The sequence below is a fragment of the Mirounga angustirostris genome, unplaced genomic scaffold, assembly GCF_029215605.1.
Source record: "Mirounga angustirostris isolate CCGP_5_RB_7025 unplaced genomic scaffold, mMirAng1.0.hap1 SCAF_16, whole genome shotgun sequence".
Lineage (NCBI taxonomy): Eukaryota > Metazoa > Chordata > Mammalia > Carnivora > Phocidae > Mirounga > Mirounga angustirostris.
Window position 1 is genome coordinate 163,295 of NW_026991724.1, and position 26,623 is coordinate 189,917.

At 53.6% G+C, this 26,623-nt stretch overlaps 2 protein-coding genes across 2 annotated transcripts; both read right to left on the bottom strand.

The window, feature by feature from the left end:
- Positions 1-86: 86 nt before the first annotated feature.
- Positions 87-23,892, bottom strand: TCF25 (transcription factor 25). Its single transcript, XM_045890516.3, has 18 exons — positions 23,376-23,892; positions 17,474-17,638; positions 16,415-16,489; positions 15,409-15,527; positions 14,583-14,648; positions 10,973-11,055; positions 10,247-10,377; positions 9,756-9,855; positions 8,690-8,783; positions 7,390-7,482; positions 7,182-7,287; positions 4,798-4,957; positions 3,376-3,463; positions 2,557-2,715; positions 2,312-2,402; positions 1,902-1,981; positions 711-783; positions 87-389 (listed from the first exon to the last, which is right to left on the bottom strand). The coding sequence occupies exons 1-18, from the start codon at positions 23,724-23,726 to the stop codon at positions 231-233; spliced, it is 2,193 nt and encodes a 730-aa protein (XP_045746472.1). The 5' UTR covers positions 23,727-23,892; the 3' UTR covers positions 87-230.
- LOC129046280 (putative proline-rich protein 21) lies at positions 4,967-7,053 on the bottom strand. Its single transcript, XM_064581545.1, has 2 exons — positions 6,984-7,053; positions 4,967-6,790 (listed from the first exon to the last, which is right to left on the bottom strand). The coding sequence occupies exons 1-2, from the start codon at positions 7,051-7,053 to the stop codon at positions 5,823-5,825; spliced, it is 1,038 nt and encodes a 345-aa protein (XP_064437615.1). The 3' UTR covers positions 4,967-5,822.
- Positions 23,893-26,623: the final 2,731 nt, after the last annotated feature.

Sequence of the window (26,623 nt, forward strand, 5' to 3'; positions counted from 1 at the left end):
GGGACACCTTGGGGTCTGTGCGGATCCGGGACCCACCTGCCTCAGATTCCAGCCCCGGGAAAGAAGAGCTCACGCTGCACAGAGCGTAACCCATTCACATTTATAGGAGACACAAAGGAGGCAGGCGGACGACACATCAGCATTTCTACTCCAGGGAACTGGCCAATTCCGACCAGAAGAGCAATCAGAAACATAATTGTACAGCGTTGGGGCACGGCATGGATGCGGGCTCAGTCCCACTCCCCGTCCCCCTCGGGGTTGTCCTCGCGAGCTGCCTCCACGTCGTGGAAGTGGAAGTTGGCCATCATGTCTCGCACGGCCAGCATCAGCCTGTTCAAGCCTTGGTTGCGGTTCAGACCCCCAGCCCCTCCATCCTCCATCCTCTCCCCCTGCAGCAATGAGACTTGTCTGAGCAGGGTTGTCCTGGGCCCTGAGGCCCAGCACTCCCAACCCAGCTTGCCCAGGACCCTGCCGGGAAAAGGGAGCTCCTCAACCCAAACACGTTTGACGAACGAGGCCAGGCCCCAGCGGGAGGTCAAGGAGCCACGCTGAGTTGAGGGGCCAAGGTGGCGGCTACGGTCTCAGGTGGGCATGTCCCGGTCTCCTGAGCAGGTTGGCTGCTGGCGCCAGTAAAAGCCTCTAGACGCGCACAACCCCACGGCCCAGCCTGAACCCACGTGGCAGAGAGAGGCCAAGACATGCTCACATACCTCCATGGTATAATTGGGCAACAAAGACCGGAAGAAGAGAGCAATTGTGTTTCCGTGGCTGACAGGACTCAGCCTGAAAGAGGAAAGAAGGTCAGATGGTGCAGCTGTGTACCCTGCCCTAGGGTCGGGGGGAAGACAGCCCACGCGGTAGCTGAGGCACATGCTCAGGCCTCACAGGGAAGGGTGTCCGGGGGGGGGCAGGCCCTTGGGGACCTGGCTGATTGAGCTGAGCAGAGTGTGCAGGGTCACCTGCCACGGCTCGGGTGGCTCACTTTTAAGAAACGCCGCGCAGGGGATACAAAGTGGTCATGTGAAGAGAAGGTTCTAGGGTGTGCTGGGGAGTGCCCTCCTGGTAAGACATGGTGCTGGAGCCCAGCTCCACTGGACATTTAAGGACTGATGGCCTCGGGTCGGCACAGCCCTTCAATCACTCCTCAGGGCTACAATGTCCAGCAAGACAGCTTTTTTTCTGAACCTACCAACATTACAAATGCCTAAGTATCACCTTAATCAATCTGAGAATTTAAGTGGGCACTATTTCCCTAGAAGCATGCAGTCCAACTTTTAGAAAAATTCCTTTATCCTACATAATGCGCTCTACCTCTACTGAGGTCTGGAAAGAACACGCTTTCTGAAATGGGAAAGTCTATCACTCCAGATCTACAAGGTTGTGCCGACAGCCTCGTGGTAAGGCAGTCACTCAGCTTGAAAGGCTAGAAGGAAAGAAAAAGGCAGCTTTCCCGCAATCCAAGGCTAAACGCAGTCCACAAATCCACTGCAGACTTGGGCTAGCTGCGCCCTCACTGAAGCTCTCCCGGGCTTGGCCACACAAGCCTTTCTCAGTTCTGAGTCCTATGTATCAGCACTTTCTTACTGTGGTTTTGATTTTACACTTATTTCTAGATTCCATAATTAACACGTCCCCCACCGCACCGCACACTCCATGAGGGCAGAGGTGGTGCGTTACTCTTGCTTCCCACTGTTACCTCCAACACCTGCTCTAGAACCCGACCGAAAACGTTTCTACATCAGACAAGTGAAAGGACACGGCCAGCGAAAGCTGACCCGTGACCCCAATCACACCGTCCTCCGAGGGCCCGTGTCTGGAGGTGGCAGGGAGCGCCAGGGAGCCGTAAGCACTGACCTCGGAGCCACCCAAGCAAAGGAGCAAAGCAGGAGACGGAGAGGTACCTCTCTGGTCTGACGTAGGAGTAGATGGTGTCCAAGGGAGGCAGAGGGTCAAAGCCCATCACAGACTGCGTGGTCACGTCCTTCAGAAAGGGAAACAGAACCGCCGTGAGCCCCGGCTGTGCCCCCAGCAGATTTCCAGCTGATTCTAGTCTAGGCCTCTCCGCGAGGAGTCCGTCAGTCTGACAGAATTGGTCCTTGGCTGCGAGGCTGCATCTACTGGACTAAGAAACTGGGTGAAGGGCGGGGACGCTCACCCTGCCCTGCTTAGACGGCAGGGGTACACGTGCGGCTCCAGGGCCCCCCGAGCCGCTCAGACAGCCAGGAGCACAGCCCCACCTCTTAAAACCCCAGCTGGGAAGGGAGGGGCCCAGCAGGTGACAAAGCTCCCATTTTCAGCCCCTCTCCCTTACCGGGGGGAGGGCGGCAACAGCTTCCTTGACCTCGGACAGGACCACGTGGCGGTGGATGTTTCTGGGCGCACGCTGGTAGAGCACCTTCCGCCTAGGCCCAGGGAGAAAAGGGACAGCCCATGGAATGGAGCCCGCCCTGGCCCTGCAGCCACATTTGTGACAACCACCCTGAGCAGATGGGCTTCGTTCTCGTGAGGACCCATCAGGCCAAGCGCTGCCCTGTCCCCCCTGGCCTCCAGGCCCACCTGCTCTCACATGCTTCCACCGCGGGGTCCCCAGAGTCCACCGCCTGCAGAACCTCGCGGACGTTCTCCTCTAGCCAGCTCATGGTGGCGGGCTCCTTCCAGAGGAAGTGCGACCTTCCGAGGTAGAGGCTCACCAGCTGGCTCAGGGCAGGGGGCTGGCTGTGGGAGAGGGGGGCTTGTGAGCAGAGCCCGCCAGGGCACAGACTCCACGCACCCACTGGCACCTCTGGGGAGGGTGCAGGGGCCTGTCCAGCAGCCTGGGGGCCAAGGAAGTTGCCCAGAGGGGCTGCCGACTGGAGATGGGCCGTAGTAAGTGCGAGTTCTTTAGAAGAAACGTAAAACAGAGGAAAAGTGTACGTCTGCGCACACAGAGACGCTAAAGAGCCATGCTGGTTCACTAACGGGGCTCCCACGCTGCACGTTCACCTTCGTTTTTCACAAGACAGTTGGGAAAGACAATCCATGCGCGTACAGGTGTGGGATACGAAGCCCACCCAGCAGGTGCAGGTGCTGGCACAGGGGGCCCCACACCCCGCCCACTTCCCATCAGGAAGGCCTGAGCTCTGGGCCGCAAGCTGCTCTCGCACCCGCCAGCTCTGGGTCTGAGCGGTGAGGCAATGCCCACGAGGACCTGGGACCCAGCCCTCCTCGGTGGGACAACAGTCTGGCCGCCAAGGTCTCCTGCAGAGAGCGCCTGGCAGGACCTCCCAGGGCCAGCCAGCCTCATGAGCCTCGGGTCTGAGTGCAAATGGTTCCCGGACTCTGCTCTGAGGGGCATCCCCGTGACCCAGCCGTGGGCGGGCCCCGTCCTGTCTTTACCTGATCTCGGCATCCGGTCCAAAGAAGCGGTGAGTGGCGACAGCAGGATCGGGCCGCATGCTGCAGTACTCGAGCAGAGGCAGGAGGACTGCAGGAGGAAGAGGGGCCCTCAAGGGCGGGGTGACACCAGGGTGAGGCCAGTCTACCTGCACCAGCCCCCAGTGGGGCTCTGCCACCTTAGACGTGGTCGTCTGCCCTGCCTCCCAGCAGCCCCGTGTGCATCTGAGGGGTCGCACCCACGACCCACCAGGCAAACACACAAGGCGTCCTAACCACTGAGCTCACACACGTTCCACCTGCAGGCTGCTGGGGGAGCCAGAGCCAGCCTGTGGGGCTTGGGCCTTGGGCGGAGACAGGCTCTGCCCACTTGTTAGAGCGCTCTCCCTGAGACCCGAGGCCTCGCCACAGCCACGTCACCTGGAGAACCGTGTCTCTGAGTGACCTTCCAGGGATGGGTGAAAGCAGGGCAGCTCAGTGTGCAGCAGGACCCCCAGGCTGCACAGAAACACCACCAGCAGTCGGCACGCAGCTGCCAACACCCCTGACCCCACACAAACAGCCAGAGCCCACCAGGGGCCTCGCCTCCTAACCTCACACACCTCAACGGGGAACGGTCAGTTCTCCGAAGACTTGGCCAGGCAGCCCTGCGTGTCAGGCTCAGATGTACAAGTCTGGTGGGAATCCTCAGTGACACAGGCCTCAATCCTGCCCTGGCCACCTCCTCAGACCTGCACCATCCTTGTCTACACCCCCTGCTCTGTTTTCTCCCCAGCACCTAGCACCACCTGATACACCATCCTTTTCAGCTCATTCCACTGCCTGTCTCCTTGCCCTGGGATGTGAGCCCTAGAAGTGGGGATCCTGGCTGCCTCCTCTGCCTGGCCTGGGACGCAGCAGGCTCACAGAGGTGAAGGGGTCACTGAGAGGGGGCTGTGGGGACAGTGTGCATGAGCCTCATGGCCTGTCCCTGGCACACAGCCCTCTGTGAAACCGCACGTGGCAGGAGGACCCAACTCCACCAGGACCCTGATGGGGCAGCAGGCTCCCTCTGATCTCCTGTCACCACCAAGATCAGCCCACAGGACTCTGTCTCTGCGTGGACACCAGCCCACCACTCCAGGGAACACAGGGATGGTGGAAGGACCTCTGTGCAATCCCAGGACAACCCTGTCTAAGTTCTCCAACTCAATGAGAAATGGGATTTGTGGACTGGGTCCCTCCTGCACGGTTCTGCTAACGTCCAGCAGCTCATATCCCTCTCTCTAGAAAACACCCGTCTTCAGAGACTAAATTTTTTTCAGTCAGTATCAAAACACTTATCCTAAAACCCCAAGACAGCTGGATACCAAAGTCAGTTGTGACTCATTTCCAGCTTCTGAATTGTGCTTACGTGCATGCGGGGGTTTGCGAGGGTGCACCCACCTCCAGGGAACATGGTGAGCGCCTGTCGGATCAGGATAGAGGCCTGCTCCCTTGCAGAGCTGAGCTCCTGCTCGGGGAGGTCTGCTTGCTGACTCAGCAGGAAATAAGCCAACGGCACAGAGAAGGCGAAATTTGGGAGCTGAGACAGGTTCCGATGAGCCTACAAGAGCCAGAGAAACAAAGTCTGGAAGTTCGACACGGCAAAGACAGAAGATGCACACTTCATAGACGCTCCGAAGTCTGAGCCCCAGTGATGAGCACAAGCGTTGTGTTGGTATCTCTCTACTTGGCATAAAGATAACTTCATGGCACGTCCAGAGGCTTTCTCTTGGCAGGAGACAAGTAACAAGGCCCCGGCTGTGGGGGGAGGTGGAGAATCGACAGAGACGGAAAAGGGGGAGGACCTGGGGGAGGTGGAGTCAGGTGGGGTCATAGAGAGGTGCCCACCCTCAGGCTGCGGCCAGCTTTGGAAGCAGGCAGTCCGTGCTCTGTCACAGTGGGAAACTCAGAAAGCCGGGTGGCAACGAGGAACGTCCCTCCCCTGCTGGGACCTGATCACACTGGCGAACACGGCTAAGCACTTTCCCGGCCTTTCTTTACGTGTACGTGACAGATAACACACGATGGGCCGGGTTTTCGCCACTGAAGTGGGGCTGTGGTCTCCACAGTTCGGTAAACGTTCCTCTGCAGCCCTGTTGTGGGGGGAGGGGTGCTCCCTGCAGCTCCGTTTTGGGGGCTCCAGGAACTGTATAAACTAGGTCCCCAGTGATGGGACTCCTGGGCCAACAAGCCAAGGAACAGAATTCAAAATGACTTATGTATGTAGTCATTTTTTCAATTACACACACCAGCCCCACCCCACTGCAGGTGGTCAGGTTCACACATCCCCAAGAGGGCACCATCCAACAGGGACACACATTTTCCAGCAGCCGAATTAAAAATACAGATGAAACGAATGTTACTACTGTTATATTTAACCCAAATACCTAAAACAGCATCACTTCTACACAGGATCACTATGAAAGTCACCAGTGAGAGCATGCACTTTTTTTGTGTCTAGGCTCTGCCTCAACGTCAGACTGAAGGCAGACCCCGCCTGCATCTGTCCATGCGAGCCCGCCTGAGGGACATGGGTGCGTGTGAGAGGACGCGGGCGCATGTGAGCCCGCTTGAGGGACGCGGGTGCGTGTGAGAGGACGTGGGCGCGTGTGAGCCCCTTCGAGGGACACGGATGTGTGTGAGAGGACGTGGGCGCGTGTGAGCCCGCTTGAGGGACACGGGTGCGTGTGAGAGGACGTGGGCGCGTGTGAGCCCCTTCGAGGGACACGGATGCGTGTGAGAGGACGCGGGCGCGTGCGAGCCCGCTTGAGGGACACGGGTGCGTGTGAGAGGACGCGGGCGCGTGCGAGCCCGCTTGAGGGACACGGGTGCGTGTGAGAGGACGTGGGCGCCTGTGAGCCCGCTCGAGGGACACGGATGCGTGTGAGAGGACGCGGGCACGTGTGAGCCCGCTCGAGGGACACGGGTGCGTGTGAGAGGACGCGGGCGCGTGCGAGCCCGCTCGAGGGACACGGGTGCGTGTGAGAGGACGTGGGCGCGTGCGAGCCCGCTTGAGGGACGCGGGTGTGTGTGAGAGGACGCGGGCAGGTGAGCCCGCTTAAGGGACACGGGTGCGTGTGAGAGGACGCGGGCACGTGAGAGCCCGCTTGAGGGACACGGGTGCGTGTGAGAGGACGTGGGCGCCTGTGAGCCCACTCGAGGGACACGGATGCGTGTGAGGACGCGGGCGCGTGCGAGCCCGCTTGAGGGACGCGGGTGTGTGTGAGAGGACGCGGGCGGGTGAGCCCGCTTAAGGGACGCGGGTGCGTGTGAGAGGACGCGGGCGCGTGCGAGCCCGCTTGAGGGACACGGGTGCGTGTGAGAGGACGCGGGCGCGTGCGAGCCCGCTCGAGGGACACGGGTGCGTGTGAGAGGACGCGGGCGGGTGAGCCCGCTTAAGGGACGCGGGTGCGTGTGAGAGGACGCGGGCGCGTGCGAGCCCGCTTGAGGGACACGGGTGCGTGTGAGAGGACGTGGGCGGGTGAGCCCGCTTAAGGGACGCGGGTGCGTGTGAGAGGACGCGGGCGGGTAAGCCCGCTTAAGGGACGCGGGTGCGTGTGAGAGGACGCGGGCGCGTGCGAGCCCGCTTGAGGGACACGGGTGCGTGCGAGAGGGCGCGGGCACATGCAAGCCCACCTCGAGGGACGCGGGGGCCATCCCATTCGGCCCACCCCCCACCCCTGCAGCTGTGTGCACATGATCGCAAGGAGCAGGGGAGACAAAAAGGGAGCAGGGCACAGACTCTGGGCTGAGCAAGGCGAGGAGAAGTGCACATGCACACCCACCTCCCACTCCTGAAAGAGGCGGATCAGGTACTCGTAGTTACGCGCCCGCAAGGCCAGGTGGTCGATGAGCAGCAGCATGCACAGCGGGTCCTCGTCGGGCTCCAGGCTTCCGGAGGCGGCAGAGGGAGAGAGGGCAGTGTGGGCCGGTGTGGATGTCTGCAGGCTCGTGGCCGCGGAGACCACAGGGGTGGCAGCAGTGGGTGCTTACCTCAGAATGAGCTTGCAGAACTCCAGCGCCGTGCGCGGGCAGCCACGCTTCTCCAGGAAGCTCATCTGCTTGTAGAGGGCCAGGTAGAAGCTCCTAGATCCAAGACAGTTCCTGGTGAATCAGAGTGGCAGCGACCCCAGAGCCACACTGCCTGGAGGCCTCGTCCAGCACCGAGTCCACCCTCTGTGCGCTGGCACTTCCCGTGTGGCCTGAGCACCGTGACTGATGGCGAATGTTCCTGTCTGCAGAGAAGGTGATGCTCTGCTTGTCGTCTGCAGTTACGTGGCTAGCCGGGTAGAGAAACAAGCTTCGCCGTTAGCTGAAACCGACTTGTTTTTGGTTTACTGTTTATCGTCTCGGGACAGAGTCAACCTCTCCACCGTCTCTACGTCTGAACGCACCCTGCAGTCTCAGGAGCTGCACGCAGAACTGCTGCTGGATACGTCAGGTTGGCAGACTCCAACCGTCCTGGTGGACTAGTGTTTTTATCGATGACCGCCACCCTGCTGGTGCGTGCAGAGGTTAGTGTTTTATAACCTGTGTCTCCAAGAATGAAGAATTCAATTGGAGAGACAAACTGAACACACATGAAACCAGACAATCTGTGCAGTGGCGGGGGGGAACTTGTGTGCCCTGGGATCCGAGTTGACTGCCAAGGCGCGGAAACACCCAAGGCTGGAGATGACCAAGGACGCTGGAGGCCATGAGAGGGTGAAGAGGGCACCAGGACAGAGGACACCCCCTCCCCGCCCTGCCCCAGGGTCCTGAAGGCCAGGCCGAGGGCAGGAATCCAGTGGGTGAGGCTGTTCAGGCCTCCGTCAGTGGGGGCTGGTGCCAGGGTGGGGCTCTGGGGCAGGAGATGCATCTGCGAGAAGAGAGTGTCACGCAGTCATGACCGCTCAATGCAGGGAACAGGATCAGGCTGAGTTCGAGCAGCTCAATGATTTAGGAAACGACACATAGGGCTGCCCACAAAGCATCCCAGAGCATTCTAAACTCACGAGGTGCAGATCCCTTTGTCCAAATATACGAGGAAACACAACTACAGACCCCATGATAATGAAGTGGCTTATCAGACTCGCTTCTAACGAGGACAAATGTAACCCCAGGCTAGCCCAATCCATCTGTCCTTGAGCCCTCCTGCGTTCAAGTGGTAAACACAGGGATCCTCTGGTGTGAGCCAGCAGGTGGGACACCTCGGGGACAGGCCCCTGCCCCGTTCCAGCGGCACCTACACGGGTACTCCCATCCCGTCACAGCTCTGATGCACCTTGACACACCTGTCATCCAGGAAACCCACCTGTTCTCAGGTCTGCGGTAATCCAGCCGGCAGGTCCCGCTAGTGAGGCTGAATAAGGGGTGGAAGGCACACTCCATGCTGTACAGCGCTCTCTCTGAGGGCCACACAAACACAGGGGAGGTGTCACGGCCAGCACGGTGTGGCAACTGCAACCCCATCCCCCATGGCTCACAAAGAAAGCTCTCAAAGCAAGAAGGCAGCAGAGCGAGGATTCTGGGAAGTGCCACGACACAGATGTGCCTTTGGGGATCACTGCTGCCTCTCTCTGCATCTACTTTACCCATAAGCACGACTTTCTAGACAGACAGATACAGGCACATGTCCTCACAAAACCCACATGCACATGTCTGCAGCAGCTTAGTCACATGATCCAAGGAGTGGAAACCACCAAGTGTCTGCCAAGTGCTGGCAGATACACAAAACATGGTCCGTCCACACTACAGAGCATCATTTGACTGGAGAGGAGTGAACCCTGGAGACGTTACGGTAAATGAAAGAAGCCAGGTCGGGGCGCCTGGGTGGCTCAGTCGTTAAGCATCTGCCTTCGGCTCAGGTCATGAGCCCAGGGTCCTGGGATTGAGCCCAGCGTGGGGCTCCCTGCTCGGCAGGGGGGGAGGGGGTCCGCTTCTCCCTCTCTCTCTGTCCTACTCATGCTCTCTTTCTCTCTAATAAATAAGATCCTTAAAAAAAAAGCAACCAAGTAGACATATATCAGAGCATTTCACTCATAGGAAATGTCTGGAACAAGCAAATGCACAGAAACAGGAAGGAGCCTTGGGTGGGCCAGGGGCTGGGGTGGGGTGGGGAAGTGTCAGGTGATGGGCAGGGATTCTTTGGTAAGTTACATAAACGATCTAGATTTGGTGGTGACGAGGCTGTACAACTCTGGCATGAACTAAACCTCTACCTCTCTCTCGCTCTTCCTTTCTTAAAAAAAAAAAAAAAAAAAAAAAAAGCCCTGGCAAACCCCCATGTCCTGGCTATCACCTTTTAAAACAGCACCTACGCTCCTCCCGAAGAGGTACTCTGAGGCACAGCAGGGCAGCGTACCCAGGGAGGCTCTTACCCACAAGGTCTCGGGCCATCTCCTGATCCTCCTGAAAGCGACAAGCATCGCTGAGCTGCAGAAGCGAGTCAACGTGGTATGGGCTGGTCTGGAGCAGAACCTATGAGCACAGAGGGAACGATGATAGGGCTAGAGGTCGTGCCTCCTGGACAGCAGGGAGCAAGGCACCAGCCCCAGACAGGGCTTTCAGGCACTGAAACGTTGGGAAAACGTCACAAAGAGTGACATCCACAAAACCCTCACCTCACACCAAGCTCGTCACCGCTGCTGAGTCACTGACCAGGCCTCTGGTGGGAGTAGGGACTCTGCCCCAGGACCTCCACCTTCACCCTCTGCCACTCCCCACAAGCAAGGGGCCCTGGGAACATGAGGCGAGCCCCTAGAAGCACCTTGCCAGGGCCCTCAGCCCCCGTGATCCAGGCCCAGGGCAGCCTGGGTTACTGAGGAGAGGATGCAGGCTGGGCGAGGACCCTCCAGGGGGACACACGCACCACGATGTTGTTGGGCTCCATGGACTCCACGGCAGCCAGGAATTTGTGCTGTGTCTGCTGGTACTCCTCACTGTGCTCGAACGCAAAGGAGGAGAGGCCCTTCTTGGACTCCAGCAGCCGCATGGACAGACCTGTGGAGAGTACAGCGTCAGGACCCTCGCGCTGTTCCTGGCGAGGCGTCTCTCTGTGCACACTCCATGGAGTCCCCATCAGAGGGTCTACTTTCCCAGGATGTCTGGGGCCGACTGCCCGTGGCGTGGTCCACACCAGCATCCTGTCTACGCTTTTCCCATGAAGAGGTTTCTTCTCCCATGGGTGTGGCCGGATCACCAATGTCCCAGGACAACAGGGACACAGGACAGGGGCAGGGCAGGGCCGTCACACGCTCCTTTCATGGTGACGGTGGGCGCCCCAGTCGGACCCCATGACCCAAGGGTTCTCAGACACGGGGCATTTGCTCCACACCCCAAGCCTTTCTGCACTGTTGCTGTTTTTCTTTAAGTTACATGGACTTACTAGTTGGCAACAAAATATAAACTATCCCACTTAGAAAATGAACTAGATTGCTTCCTACGATACAGGATCCACAGGAAAAAAGAAAAAGGTAGAAAAAAGCTTCATGAAAACCCATTTGAGAAAACATGCAGCTGGTGTGTGCAGGGAGAGGGGGTCCTTGGTCCCCCAGCACCAGGCCAGGGTGCCCTCACACACCCCACAGCCCCTCACCTGGTTTGGTGTACCGTGGCCAGGTGCTCTTCGGGGTCGTCAGCCATGTACACTTGGGGTACACACGCTGCCTCTGCCTCGGCCTGGGGAGAACAGACATGGTTACAGCTTCTCCTTCACTGCCTGACCCCCACAGGCACCATGGAAGCAAAACCGTGGGGAAGGGAAGGGCGGGGGCGAGGGTGCACAGGCATGACCAGGACACGACGCAATCTGTGTCAGCAACAGAACAGGACCACCGCCAGATCAAACTGGAAACTGTCATCTAAACGACCAAACAACCAGAGAAAGAAAGAAAAACGGGAAATTTACAGTCCAGCAAAATGGTAGAAAAGAAAGGTAAAAAGGAAACAAAAACTGAAAACCAAAAATAAAGACCCGGAGGAGAGCAAGCCTGTAGGTGCCCCATGGAAGGAAGCGAGCCGCGTCCCCGTGCATCGGGCTGGACAACGCAATGCCGGCTGGGCACAGAGGGCAGAGGATGGCCTCTGTGCCTCTGTCCTGAGGTGGGTCCTCTCCTCCCCGCTCAAGATGCCACCAAGGCAGCAACAGGTTTTGAAAAGGGAAAAACGATAACCAGGAACAGAACTGGTGTAGCAGGACACTGACGTCAACGCACTTCTGGTGAGAATGAGCAAGAAAGAGAGCACCAGGGGGCAGCAGGGGAGGTAGGTCCAGCTCCCGACACGCTGCACGTAGACTGCCCTCTCTCCTCAGCCACGTGCTCCACCTCCGTTATCCGGGGGTCTCTGCTGCAGGTGCCAGACCGCCCCCTTGAAGCCGTGGCCGCAGAGAGGGGTTACTGCGCTATCACTAATGCTTTCTTTTTTTTTTTTTTAAAGATTTTGTTTATTTATTTGACAGAGAGACACAGCGAGAGAGGGAACACAAGCAGGGGGAGTGGGAGAGGGAGAAGCAGGCTTCCCGCCGAGCAGGGAGCCGATTGTGGGACTCGATCCCAGGACCCCGGGATCATGACCTGAGCCAAAAGCAGACACTTAACGACTGAGCCACCCAGGCGCCCCTGCACTTGATTTTCTAACCGAACGTTTCAGGTTTGATTCTATTTTATTTTATTTTTTTAAGATTTTATTTATTTATTTGACAGAGAGAGACACAGCAAGAGAGGGAACACAAGCAGGGGGAGTGGGGGAGGGAGAAGCAGGCTCCCTGCAGAGCAGGTAGCCCGATGCGGGACTCGAACCCAGGACCCTGGGATCATGACCTGAGCCGAAGGCAGACGCTTAACAACCGAGCCACCCAGGCGCCCCTAATGCTTTCTTTCTTAAGCTGAGTAATGGGCATGTGGGCATGTGGACATTCTGCTCTGTACTTTCTTGATAATCTGAACCACTTCATTAAGAAAAAAAACTTGAATAAGAATCTGGCTTATATTAGGAACAGAATAAAAGAGCATGTTTCTTCCCAACAAGAGGGCACAACTGCAGGAGGAAAAAACAAGGTACCTGAAAAGCACGGTCAAAATCTGAAGAAAATTTCTCATTAACTCTAAAATTTTGAGCTTCTAGCCCTGAAATCTTGGCCAGGTTAATTTTTGTTTCTCAATCAGCAGCAAAACCAACATGAGGTTTAGATTCTGGGATAACTCTGATCTTTGTTAATGTAACAGTTCTTAGTGGTTGACGAGCTGTGGTAGACGCAGTGAGAAATGCTCTGAGCAGGAGGGTCTGTTTGCAGGACTTTGTGTAGGAGGTGTGGGTGTTCAGCTTTCCGGATGCCCAGCACCGAGTCCACTTCTGACCGGGACCCTGGATGCTCAGAACTGCCTGGTCCCTGGAACCGCAGGGATAGCCCAGCCCCGCAGTGAGCTGTCCATACCGAACGTACACAATTCGGGCAGGTGGTCAGACACTAGCAGAGCAGTGGGAGGCTGGCCATGCCCGACGTGTCTGTCACTGGAGGCTGTCAGAGAAAGAGCCGTGCACATGCCCTCTGAAGATTCTGAAGTGGCCACCAGAGAGGACAACCAGAAACACATTGAGTCTGTCTTTGGGCAGAATAAGGAATGAGGGAGACGAGAGAACCAGAGCTTCTCAGGGAAGCCTTTGGTGGGACTTAGGATATTAAATCGGTATTCTAGAAGCACACTGCTACTATAAAGACAATAAATGTAATCACCGCGAACTATGATTTGCCGAAACAAGAGTAGGCAGAAGTGTGAAGAAACAGCAAAGATGAACCAAGCAGAGGCAAACCAGTGGGGCTACGGTGGGGAGATACAACGTTCAGCCTAGGACAGTCCATGTGACAAAGAGGAACATCTTGAAGTGAAAATGTTTTTCATCAATATTCCAAAAGAAGACAAAATCAGAAACCCTTGTGTCCTGAATAACTTAATACCCAAGATAAAACCAAAAACCATTAGCAAATAACAAGAAAAAGTGCTCCACGTACACATGAGACAGAATCCAAAACTCCTAACTCTACCATAGGTCAGAGAAGGAAGAAACTACTCAGAGAGCAGGTGACCTAAGGTACGTGGAGCTAATGCAACATGGGAATAGCCACCGCTGGGTAATTTCACTAGAAATGGCCACACAGATGCAGGGAGACTGCAGCCAACACAGAAGCCGACACTTGTCCCCTGGGGTAAGTGCATTCCCCTCGTACACCAGGGTGAGGAAAATGGTGCCTAGAACCCAGCCATGCAGAACCAGGTGGTGTGGCACTCCCGCAGAGTTCTGTGGTCCTGGGGGACAAGATGTGTGTGCATAGGGGGCCCAGATGGGTGCAGGAAGCTCTCCTGAATTGTTACCTTGGAGGGGGGTGCCAAAGGAGACAATTCTAATTCCAAATTGCTTCATTTTTTTGGGGGGGGGGGAAGATTTTATTTGAGAAAAGCAGAGAGAGAGAACACGAGAGCATGTGCCTGCGGGGCGGGGGGGGGCAGAGGGAGAGGGAGGGACAAGCAGACTCCCCGCTGAGTGCAGAGCCCAAGATCATGACCCGAGCTGAAAATAAGAATCAGATGTCCAAGCGACTGAGCCACGCAGGTGCCCCTTACCTCAATTTTTTTATAACAAGTATTTAATTCTACATTTAGAAAAAAATATATACGTGAAAAGACAAAGCTTCTGCTGGTGTGGGCGCTCCCAGTCAGAAGTGGACTCGGTGCTGGGCATCCGGAAAGCTGAACACCCACACCTCCTACACAAAGTCCTGCAAACAGACCCTCATGGACAGAACATTTCCCACTGCATCTACCATAGCTCGTCAACCACTAAGAACTGTTACGTTAACAAAGATCACACTTACCTCAGAATCTAAACCCCATGTTGGTTTTGCTGCTGATTGAGAAACAAAAATTAACCTGGCCAAGATTTCAGGGCTAGAAGCTCAAAATTTTAGGACCTCCAGAATCTTTGTAAAATTGTGACTCACGTGCTAGCTAAGGCAGTGGGAGGGATGGAGCCCAACTGTTACCGAAAAGGTCAAACATCAACCTTTCTCTGACCCTTCAGGTTCCTCAGAACCCGAAATCCTAAGGCTTTCCATTTGCAAGGTGCTTTACCTACCCCTTCCCCAAGGGTTTAGAGGCCTTGAGAATATTCCCTCCCTTTTCTGAGAACACAGCCAGTGTTGAGCTTACCTTTGTTCCCCCAGCACAGCTCGAGCACCAAAATACCTTTTCAGTTCTGTGTCTGGATTCAAGTGTCTAGAGAATTGAAAATTTTACGAAGAAAAACGAAATTGAGTTCTTCTACAACGATTCTGGATTCTTTTTTTTTTTTTTTTTAAAGATTTTATTTGACAGAGCGTAAGCAGAGGTAGAGGGAGAAGCAGGCTCCCCACTGAGTAGGGAGCCCGATGTGGGACTCGATCCCAGGACCCTGAGATCATGACCTGAGCCGAAGGCAGACACTTAACCAACCGAGCCACCCAGGTGTCCCCGATTCTGGGAATTCTGAAAGGTCACGTAAAACCCAGCAGGGAGAACAGCTATTCTAACATGAAAGACAACTGGCAGGCCTGCATTCTTCAAAACCATGCTGACCGGAAACAGAGGCGGCCAGTACTGGGACCAAGCCTGAGCAGCCTCAGATCTACAGACTAGATCAAAGTGGGCTCACTGACTCAGGAATAAAGATGGCTTTTTGAACACAGGCAACAGTCTCTTTAGTAGGGGCAGGGTTTCATTAGGCATCTACTAGAACAAGAGAGGAATAATTTATCACAGAACGACATCTTACTTCAACACCGTTTAAGAAAAAACATTCCCAGATTTATAAAGTTAAGGATGGATCCTTGGAAACAGAAGTTTTCCTCCCCTTTCCTTCTTTCTCATTGCTCCTACTGCCTAAATGTTTGGCAATAAACCTACATCGCTTTTAAATATAGGAAGTTTTCTTCTTTTTTAAATGTTATTTTTCCTTTTCAGGGAGTCTCTGTCTCAGCAGGAGGGAGAGGAGCTGTACCTGTGTTCCACATACAGGACGTGCTTCTTGGAGCTCAGGGGAGGCGGCCCGGGGCGGTTGAAACCACTGCTGTCCTCAATCCTCTCCAAGATGCGATCGATATCTTCCAGCCCATGTTCCTAAAAACAACAGAACACAGACTTTATTTTAAACATCGTAACAATCAATAACAAAATGATTTTTATTTTATTATTATTATTTTTTAAAGATTTTATTGATTTATTTGAGAGAGAGAGAATGAGAGAGAGCACATGAGAGGGGGGAGGGTCAGAGGGAGAAGCAGGCTCCCTGCCGAGCAGGGAGCCCGATGCGGGACTCGATCCCGGGACTCCAGGATCATGACCTGAGCCGAAGGCAGTCGCTCAACCAACTGAGCCACCCAGGCACCCACAAAATGATTTTTATAAGGAACCAGCATTATATTGTGTTTACTTTCTGGAAAACAGTATAATCCAAATACTGTCTACAGCACATATATTTAGAAAAAAGGAGAGATGCTTCATTAGAGGAAGCTCAGAATTGGCAGGATCACAGAACCAGAAGGACCCTTGAAATAACTCAGTCACAAACCTGATTGCTCGTCCTACAGGTGTTCCCACCTCTTCAGGTAGGACTTGAGACAAAAAAAAGCTACGACCTCTTCAGGAGACACAGAATCAGACGGTGAAGAATGAATGAAACAGATGTTCTCACAACAGACCGCTCCTGGAGGATTACACCTCACCATCCTATCAGTCCATCAGCACTAGAAAAAGGTCAGGGCACGGGGGCAACAGACTAGAAGGAACTCTGCCAGCCAGAGAACGTCACTTCAGATGGTGGCCAGGAAATGAAAAGCACAGAATGAGGTCTAAGCCTCAAGGAACAAAGTGGACTAACATAAGCAAAATTTGGTTAGTGACTTTCACTGACCTCTGAATTATATTCCTAACAGGAAGGAATCAAAACATCAAATAAAAATGAATTGCTTCTAACACCACCTTGAGAAACAGCGAGATGCACATACCAAAATTTCTCCTGTAGAGTTTTTCTTATTTTTCTGTTTCTTTTTCTTCTTTCGGAGTTTGCCACTTATATTAGACTAACAAAAGAAGCACATTTTAGTCAATGGAAACAAACAATAAAATCTTACTATCTGAGAATTAAAGCAGCAAGCTGCAGAGGGATATGGAAACACAGGCTTGGCATCCCCTCCCTCCCACCCCGAATGTCCTGTGAACTACTTCTCCAACACATACCTCCCACTGACCTGCAACTCTGGGCCTACATCCAACTTTCTCCCCTATTCCTTCGTGAGAAGACTCAGGGTTTCCCAGGACCTCAAGAGGTTCACAGGGTCTGAACCATACATCCACCTGCCCTCTTCTTTCGTCTTTCACTTTGCCAACCACCCTCCCTGCCACACTTAGCTACCCTGGACACCTGGGCCCCTGCACTGCACGCCCCCTCCCCCCGCACACACACACGCCCTTGGTGCCTCTGCCGGAATACCTCTGGTGCCTTCAACTGGCCACCTCCTTCCCTGCAGTGTAGAGCCCCCCGCCACCCAAGCTCGGGCAGGTGTCCCACTCTACGCCATGAGTCAGGTCTCTCCAGCTGCACTTGTCCATCCGTTTCTGTCCCCCTTTCAACTAGAGGTCCCCGGAAGGCAGAATTGTCCCCAGAACCCAGCAAGCTCGCAGTAAGCACTTGCTGCGTAAACAAGCAAAAGATCTCCTTAGAGACCCTCCCCTGTGCCATGTACAACAGCCACACCCCAACGCTAACTTGATCTACGCATTTCCTCAAGGCATGGCCACCCAGGGCCCTGTCCACCTGACCAGAGCTCCAGACACACAGTCACAGAGAACACACATGTTGCAAGTAGAAACAGACTCTCCCAAAGTGTGAAGGCGAGTCTGGTGCCAGGGAAACTCGTCTAGGGGACCCTGTATGTGCCCCCCTTGATGCCCACAACTAGTCTTGAGGATTTCATGCAAATCTTATCAGGGGCCCCAAGGAAATGCTGGGGCAGCTGCAACTGCAGAAAATGACAGCAGAGAGTGTGTGTGGCTGGTCCCCATACCTGCTCTGGGGGCGCTGCCTTGTCAGCCACTTCTCCAGCTTTCTTGCTTTCTGCACCTCCACTCTGGGACCTCCTTTTGTTCCCTGACACCACAGCGTCTGTGAGCAGACAATCGGGTCTCTCCCCATTCAGCACAGGTCCCTCCTCAAGGTCTTCAATGTTTATCTGGAAAAACAGATGGGAGAGAACAAGGGTGTTCCAGGCAACCCGGTCACGGAGTAAATGGTGATACTGAGCTGTGTCAGAGTGGAGAGCAGGGCAGAGCTGGGGCGAGGAGACATATTCAGGGTTACTCGGAGGTCACAGTGGGAAGAAACACCTACATCCATGTGCCTGGCAGAGCCGCAGTGCTCACCTTCTCAACAAGCTCTGGTTCAGGGTCATTTTCGTCAACGAACCCCCGAGAATGCTGGGGCCCGGGGTGGCTCCATGTGTCTCTGTCTTCAGAGCTGACATAATGAAGAATCCCCAAACATTACAACCTATCTCCCTTACTGAACACCACCCTAGGGCACAGATTTGTAAATACATTTGTTCAGCCAATGCATTAATGTTCTTTCCTCCTACTGGGAGTTCTAGTTCAACTCATCTACAGTAGCTGACAGGACAAGGAGCTAGGGGAAGAAAAGGTACCTAAGGACTGACTTAGCTAGAAACTCTTCCCTGATAATAAAAGTAGCTCACCCAACAGAACCTTACATAGCAGTGAAAAGGAACGAACTGTGCACGTGCACGCGCAAGCGAGCACACTCACACTCTGGAGGCAAGACGGGGGCAGGGTGGGTACAAGTCATTGGAGAAGTTCTGGCCCTTCAGCAAGTCAATGAATAAACAAAAGAGGTCAACACTAATAACTACTGGACTAATAATGACCACGTTTCATCAACCAGATGGGATGGACCCCATCTAGTGCACTGAGGTCCAAAAATAACTAAAACAGTCTTCAATTTAGGACATCTGACAATTTAGGACATTAAACAAAATAAAAATAAGATCTACTTTAACCCCCACAACCCTGAGATAACTTTTATTTTTTTAAAACTGAGATCAAGGGGCGCCTAGGTGGTTCAGTAGGTTAAGCGTCTGCCTTTGGCTCAGGTCACAATCCCAGGGTCCTGGGATTAAGTCCCACGTTGGGATCCCTGCTCAGTGGGGAAGTCTTCTCCCTCTCCACTCTCCCGGCTCATGATCTCTCTCTCTCTCTCTCTCTGACAAATAAATAAATAAATAAATCTTAAAAAAAAAAAAAACCACACACACACACACACAAAACTGAGATCATACTGTACCTGGTCAGTTTTCAGTGATTCTTTCTGGATCTACTGTCTCATTTGGGAAAGTATCAAAGAAGAGAAAGCAGGAACAAGTTTTTGTATCCTTTGGTTTTGCTTGCTTTCTTTACCAATGGAGATTTCCATGTGGCAAGGATAGAATTTAGGAGTATATCATGCTTATCTGTCTATAAATCCATACCTGACTTGAAAATGCTAGAACTCTACCAAAATAGCGTCTGTCCCAACATCACCCAATACTATGGCAATTCCTATTGTGGACACCGTCTTTTGAGTGGCAGCTTTGTAAAGCCAGGGGCCTGGGTGTGGTCTGGTTGGTTTAGATTTGGGAGCAAATAAAGAAAACTAGAATGAGGCCTCCTGGGACATTTCCTATAAACAATGGGGATCCAGGGGGGAATTGGCACCCATACTTCAGCATTCAAACAAAAGGGACCTCCAATGCTCCTAGTGAAGCTGGGTGCCAATTTACTCTTTTGTTTTTCCTTAAGATTTATTTATTTGAAGGGCGCCTGGGTGGCTCAGTTGCTTAAGCATCTGCCTTCAGCTCAGGTTGTGGTTATTTCTTAATAACATTATCTTTTCTTCAGCTTACTTTAAGAATACAGTATTTAATACGTATAATGTAGCTTCTATGTCATCAAAAAGGCTTCCAGCAAATAGTAAGCTTTTAGCAGTTAAGTTTTGGGGGAATCAAAGTTATAGGCAGATTTTCAACTGCATGGGGTTTAGGGCCCCTAGCCCCAGTGTTGTTCAAAGGCTAAATGTAATTCTTCGTGAAATATTGATCTTCCTCACTTAAAGGGAACATTTCTCAATGCTATCAAGTCTGATCGTCTTTAAAAGTCTATTTGTGTGATTTTTAGCAGACTGTCGAAGTCGTCCTTGACCCCCAAAACACTGAGTCCTATCTACATCATCCCCAACCACTGCACGGTACGTTATGCTGCAAACCTTGAACTATACATTTGAAACGGGTGAATTTATCAAATATATATTACGCTTCAATAAAGTTGGTTTTTAAAACCTACTCTGAAGTAGAAAAACGATTTCTAATCTAAAGCCAAAAAAAAAAAAAAAAAACCTCACCCAAGAGCCAGTCATGAGGACAAATTTATACACTAACAAAGGACAGTGTCTCTCTGCTCTGCTTTCCTCTGCTCAGAGAACACTGCTGGCCCCTGGAAATGCCTCTAAGTAAACCACTTAGGGTCACGTTTCTACTTAAGTTCTACTGCACCCTTCACTTGGTTTCCAGTGTCATTTAATATCTGCATTGGCAGCGTGTTCACTATATGCCTAGCTTGGGCTAAAGGCTGCACATGTTAATTCATATATCACGCATGACAACCCCATGAAGTAAAGTAAGATCATTCCTAAGAAACAGAGAAACTGAAGTTTGTGTTAGATATCTTGCCTACATTCTCACAGCTTTGAAGAGGTGGAGCCAGGATTCAAACCTAGGTCCTTCTGACTCCAAAGCCTGTACGCATACATTCTGGCTGGAGACAATACTTGCTGGTCCTCTTAGAGGAAATGCTGACTCATGCAGTAACTTTTCTGCATACCTGGGTACCAGACACAGGGTGGTGAGTACACGTTGGGAACGGCACAGTCTGTTCCCACAAAGCTTATACTTCAGCAGGGAAACAAAGAAAAAACAAATTTAAAAAAAACAACAGGTAATTTGTATGGTATGCTCTGTGTTAATAGCCAGGGCAAAATGAGAAAGAAGAGACATGGGAGTGTGGACGTAACTGTACCTTTTTTTTTTTTTTTTTTTTTAAGATTCTGAGAGAGAGAGAGTGTGTGCGCGCAGAGGGAGAAGGAGAAGCAGGCTTCCCGCAGAGCAGGGAACCCAATGCAGAATTCCATCCCAGCACCCTGGGATCATGACCTGAGCTGAAGGCAGACCCTTAACGACTAAGCCACCCAGGCACCCCTAAGATTTATTTATTTTAGAGAGAGTGAGTGCAGGGGAGGGGCAGAGAGAGAGAGAAAATCCTCAAGCTGACTCCCTGCAGAGCGCAGAGTCCAAGGATGCGGGGCTTGATCTCACAACCCTGAGATCAGGACCTGAGCTGAAATCACAAGTTGGATGCTTAACCAACCCAGCCACCCAGGCGTCCTGGGGTAAGTGTACTTTTAAAACCAGGTAGGAAGGGTAGGCAAGACTGAGAAAGTGACATCTGAGCAAAACCTGAGGAAGGAGTGAGTCATTATGACACCTGAATAAAAGGTGTTAAAGGCAGAAGAGACGGCAAAGGGGACAGATTGTGGCTAGAGCACAGCAAACAAGATTATAAAGAAATGAGGTAGGAGAGCTCATGGGGCGAACTGGGCCAGCCTGGAGCCATTGGGGGGTTGCGAAGGAAGGAGGGCTGAGGTCAGACACGAGCCTAACAGGAGCACTGTGGCTTCTGTGATCAGACAGACTGCAAAGGAACAAGAGTAGAAGCAGGACTGGGTAGAAGGATGGTGATGATCCAGGCCATAGGCAATGGTCACCCTCCCCAGGTGCTGCACCTGGAGCTGCCATAGGACTTCCCAATGGTCTGAGTGTATGGTGAGAGAGAGATCAGAACGCCTTCACGTTGCTGGTGTGGACAAGAGGAAAAATGGAGATGCCCTCCACAGAGACAGGGAAGGCTGGAGGAGGCAGAAAGGGCAGTTAAACACTGGGTTTGAGATGTCTGTGAAAGGTGTAAGAGGAGACAGATGTTCAGCTGGATCCATGAATCCCAAGACTGGGAAGGACATTGGAGCTGGTGATAGCAACATCGGAAAGCAGAAGGCGGTGGGGGGCCTGGGTGGCTCAGTCATTAAGCGCCTGCCTTCGACTCAGGTCATGATCCCAGGGTCCTGGATCGAGGCCCGCGTTGGGCTCCCTGCTCAGCGGGAAGCCTCTTCTCCCTCTCCCACTCCCCCTGTTTATGTTCCCTCTCTCGCTGTGTCTCTTTCAAATAAATAAATAAAATCTTAAAAAAAAAAATGAAAGAAAGCAGAAGGGGGAAACACAGACAGAGTCCTGAGCAGGTATAGCCCGGGTCCCTCTGACGTGATCTCACAGGGAGGTCCACATCAGTATTCTTCCTCTCCCTTCACACGTAAGCACCTGCCACTTTTACCATTTCTCCCAAACATTCTGCCCCCCCCCATCCATTTACCCTCCTTTCTTCTTCAGCAGAAACATTAACTTGCTTCAGAGACAATTACCATGACGTGGTTGAGAATACAAGTTTTAAGTCAGAAAGCCTAGATTTACTCTGCAGGTGTCACTTACTACTTCATTTGCACAAGGGGGACAATATGACCTCCTTTCCAGACTACGAGAATCCCATGACACAGCAGCAGTGCCTGGAATGTGTAAATGTCCTCCAAAGAAAAGCTACTGGTGTTAAAGACTAAATCTGGGGAATATGGGAAAGAGAAAGCACAAGCTGCTCAAACGTCCATGGAGATGGCCGACTACAGCACAAATTGGTTTCAGCCTGTGAACAAGTGAGATGGGAAAGAAGACTTCAGTGTTTTGAAAGAAGTCAGAAAAATGGCAAATTTAAGGACACGTGATGTGACAGAAAAGTGGGAGACAAACTGCTGTGAGTCCAACTGTGGGAGCTGGAAAATGAGCACAGGGAAGTTAATACTACTCTTGTTTTTGTACATGTTTGAAACTATTTATAATAAATTTGAAAGAAATGACAAGAAACAGGGCAGAGGGGAGGGAGTTACTTCTGGTCTCAGAATCAGAACAGGTGGAAGGAGACTATGGAGAATCTCAAGAAAGGACTTGGTCCCACCTCCACCACAGACTACAGCTGAGGCTCTCTCTCCTTCAGAGGGAAGGTCAATTACCCAACTCCCAGAAGGGAAGCCCACATTCCCCACCATCTAATGATGGGCTCCTAACTTGCCAAGTTTACGTAAAGATGGGAGCCACTGCAAGACCAAGAAAGCGCTTACAAAAGGTCACTGGTTTCCCCATCATCTTCAGACCTACTGCTGTGTGTTCACCCACTCGGGCACACCGTGGAGGGGATCCAAGGTGAGCACAGCGGACAGTCACCTGCCCGCACAGGGAAGTCAGAGAAGCGAGAATAAGACGCACAAGCAAAAGTACTGACTGAGGCCAGCTAAAGAAACCCCGGTGGGCGTTTACTCCCTCAGTTCGCATCCATCGTGTTATCTCTGCGCCAGACACGTGCTGCGGGGGACCCAGCGATGAGCAAAACACCAAGTCCTGCGCTCTGAGGAGTTGACAAGACTGTCTGCAACGGCCCTGCGAGGGCCTGGCGTAGGCAATGCTCAACCCTGAAACAACGCCAAGAGCCCCCAGGCCCTGAGACGTGAAGCCCCGCCCACTGGGCAGCGGACCCGCCCCTCGACGTCACGCCCACGCCCACTCCGCCGCAGCTCAGACCGCAATTGCCCTGCCTCCTCGCCGCAGCCCCAACCCAACGTAGCCACGCCCACCACACAGCCCGCCTCACCCACCTCCTTAGCACCGCCCCCGCGGCAGCCCAGACCACGTGTCGCCCCGCCCCGTGACGTCGCGGGCCCGCCCCCTGCCCCCTCCCACCACCCCCACCCCAGGCAGCCCCGTTCCTCACCAGCTCGAACCGGTTGTTGACGCAGACGCCCTCCTTCCCTGCGCCTCGGGGGCGCCGGCCACCTGGACCCCGCTTTGCACCTTCTTCTTCCGCATCATCGTCATCGTGGAGGACAAACTGCAGGGCGCCGGGCCCGAGGGGCTCCTGGCCGCGCTGTTCCCCCCTCAGCCTCCGGAGGGCCCGGCGCGACATAGGACCCAACGGCCGCTGACGTCTGGAGACCGGGAGAAGGAAGAGCAGAAAAGAGAACGGCCGGCGCGCCTGCGCACTTAGGGCGCGCTGGCGCGAGGCTGGCGTGTCGCGTCTGCGCGCTGAGGTTCTCCGGAACTTCCTCTCGGTCAACAGGGGCATTAAAGAAGGTGCGGGCGCGTCCAGGCCAGTTCTCGCGCGAGTTGGGCGCCTCCGTGCGGCGGTCTCTCTCGGGGTCCCGGCGCTGGGTGTCTCCGGGTCTTCCGGAGGCGTGTCCGCGATCGCTGTCGGGCTGGGGCGGGGACTACACGGGCTCCGAGTCGTCTACACCGGAACCTAGACCCTGCTCTCTGAGTGCGGGCTTGCCGGGCGGGAGGAACCTGCAGGTGGGGCTAGGTGAGGAGGGCGAGCGCGCAGGTGGGCGCACTGCCTCGGGGCGTTCCACCTGTGGTGGGGCACAGGTGATAGACAGCTGGGCGACCTGGCGGGCAGGTGAGTGCTCTCGGTCCGCCTCCGCGGCTGCAGGCGGGACATTTCCCTCCTTATTGAAAGTAAACACATCCAAACCGAGGAGCTTTCCAAAGCTGCAGATTTCTGGACCTCTTCCTCCCCGGGATAGACTGAAACCGAATCTTAGGGGCTGTCCTGGGCGTTTGCCTTTTGTTGTCGTTAATGCGTCCCAGGCGATTCTCCTAGGTACGGGAATCCCTTACTGTGTTTTAACCTCCTGGGGAGATTTTTGCAATGAAGATCAAGGACCCACCCCTAGCAATTCCGAGGTGGGGTCAGGCATTGATATTAAGAGCTCCTCAGGGGATTAAAATGTGCAGGCAAGATTGAGAACCCCTGCACTGCAGAGGGCCAAATACAGGAGCAAGAGGAAATGGTGTGAGTGTGTTGAAAGAGAGGAGACGGCAGCCTTGAGTGTGGCCATGGCACTGTACCAGATTCTTAGATCCTGGGAATAGTTATCCCCCCCGTTTACAAGTAGAGAAACTGGGATTCAGAGAGTAACCGGCCCAGGTAGAACCTGGATTTGCATGCAGGTCTGTGGTTCCAAGGTTCAAATGAGGAAGGCCACTGGCAAAGACCAAGAAAGGGAGACAGGGACAGGATGGGTCATGGCCTCTGGGATCCCTCTCCCTTGACCCTTGAGTTCCACCCCATCCTGCCTTCCTCTTAAGTCTGAATGTTCCTCTCTCAGACTGGGAATTGGGTCTCCAGAGACACACAGAGGGAGAGGATGTGTGCACCCACGTGTGCGTGGCTGGTCAGCCCGTACTGGTCTTCAGGATCTTGCAGTACTTCACACTGGCTGTCTCCAGTCCATTAGCTGCTGTCTCTGGTCCTGGACATGCACCACCTGCTCCAACCACTCCCCTGGAGTCCCCTAGAATTTACCCTCCCTACTTGCCGTAGTGCTGTTATTAAAGGGCTATGCTCAGCCCCCGGGGGAACCTCCAGGACACCACTCTCTTGTCCATGCTATTGTCCAAGGCCAGGCTAGTTAAGTAGATTTTGTGTCACCCCTGAAGCAGTGTGACCAATTTATGCAGGTTTCTTCCCTCCCCTGTGGATGAAAACTTGGGGAGTCTCAGCCTGGAGCTGCTCCCTCCTTTGTGCTTCCAAAAGAGAGCAGCCATGTACTGCTGAGAGATGTAACATCAGGCCCAACCCAATCATGAAATCTCGCCCTGTACCACCGAAGGCATGGCCCTCAGTAAGGAGTTTGGTTGTAAACAGCTCTAGAGAAAGCTCTGTTGGTCACAGTCTAACTTAGGTGAGGTAGAGATAGGGCTTGATTCAATGGGGTGACTGCACAGCTTTCAGTACCTGGGGTCAGCAGGAGGCGAGCTCCGCAAGAACGTGGACACACCCTTCCGACTTCACCTTCAAGATTTATGTGGGCCCCTTGCAGCTCAGCCTAGCTGTCCCAACATGGGTTTTTATTTTTATTTCCAAGTATTCCTGTGTGGAGTAGAACCCTGGTTTCCCACTATTGGGAACATGGGCCTGAAACTATTCCCTGGCCCACTTCCTCACCTGTGTAATTAAAACAATGACAACAACGCTCACCTCCCAGGAGCAGCTGCCCATGGAGGTTGCTGCACAAATATTAGCTTTCCCATTGCTGGCTGTGTGACTAGGAGCAAATCTTTATCCTTTCTGTATCTGCTTCTCATTTTTCTTTTTCTCTTTTTTTTTTTTTTTTTTTTAAGAGAGGGAGAGTGGGGCAGAAGGCTCCATGTCCAAGGGGGGAGACCAACGAGGGGCTCGATCTCATGACCCTGTGATTATGACCTGAGCCGACATCAAGGGTTGGACACTTAAGCGACTGAGCCACCCAGGAACCCCTTTGCTTTCTCATTTTTAAATGGGAATAATAATACTCCCTGCCCATAAAATGCCCAGAAGTGTTGGAAGCTGGTGTTTTTATTGGCTGTTGTAATTTAGTGTAATTGAATGTCATGGACGCCAACTGATGAAGTACCCTCTCCTGCAGGCCCCTGTGTTACAAGTCCTGACCCTTGGGGCCTCCTCTGGGCCCCCGTCCATGTGACAGGCAATTAGAGCCTGGCATCTGATAGGCCTGGGTTGAGGTCCCAGGTGAGCTGTGTTTCTTTGGCTTAATTGCTTCCCCTCTTGAGCCTCGGTTTTCTTACCTGTAAGGTGGGTTGACACCCACCTCCCAGATGCATGTGGCAGGCAGAGCACGTAGGTGCTTCTCCCGCCATTCTCCTGAAGAGCAGGTGGAGCTGCCCCCACCCTGCAAACCCTAAGGGAATCATCTGCCCAGAGAACAGGAGTAGGGATCTGGGGATGAGGCCGGCAGTTTATAGGCATCAGGCTGAGCCACATGCAGCCCTGCCGGCCATGGGACCAAGATGGCCAGATCATGAAGTTGGGCATCATGGACGGGAGTGGGCCTGAGCACCTTCATCTCATGATGGGCATCCTGAATGTGCACCAGAGGGCACGTAGCCCCTAAAAGCCCAGCTTCTGCCCTCGGAGAATGTGCCCACCACTGTGGCTCAATAGTCCTCAGCCTACACCCCAGA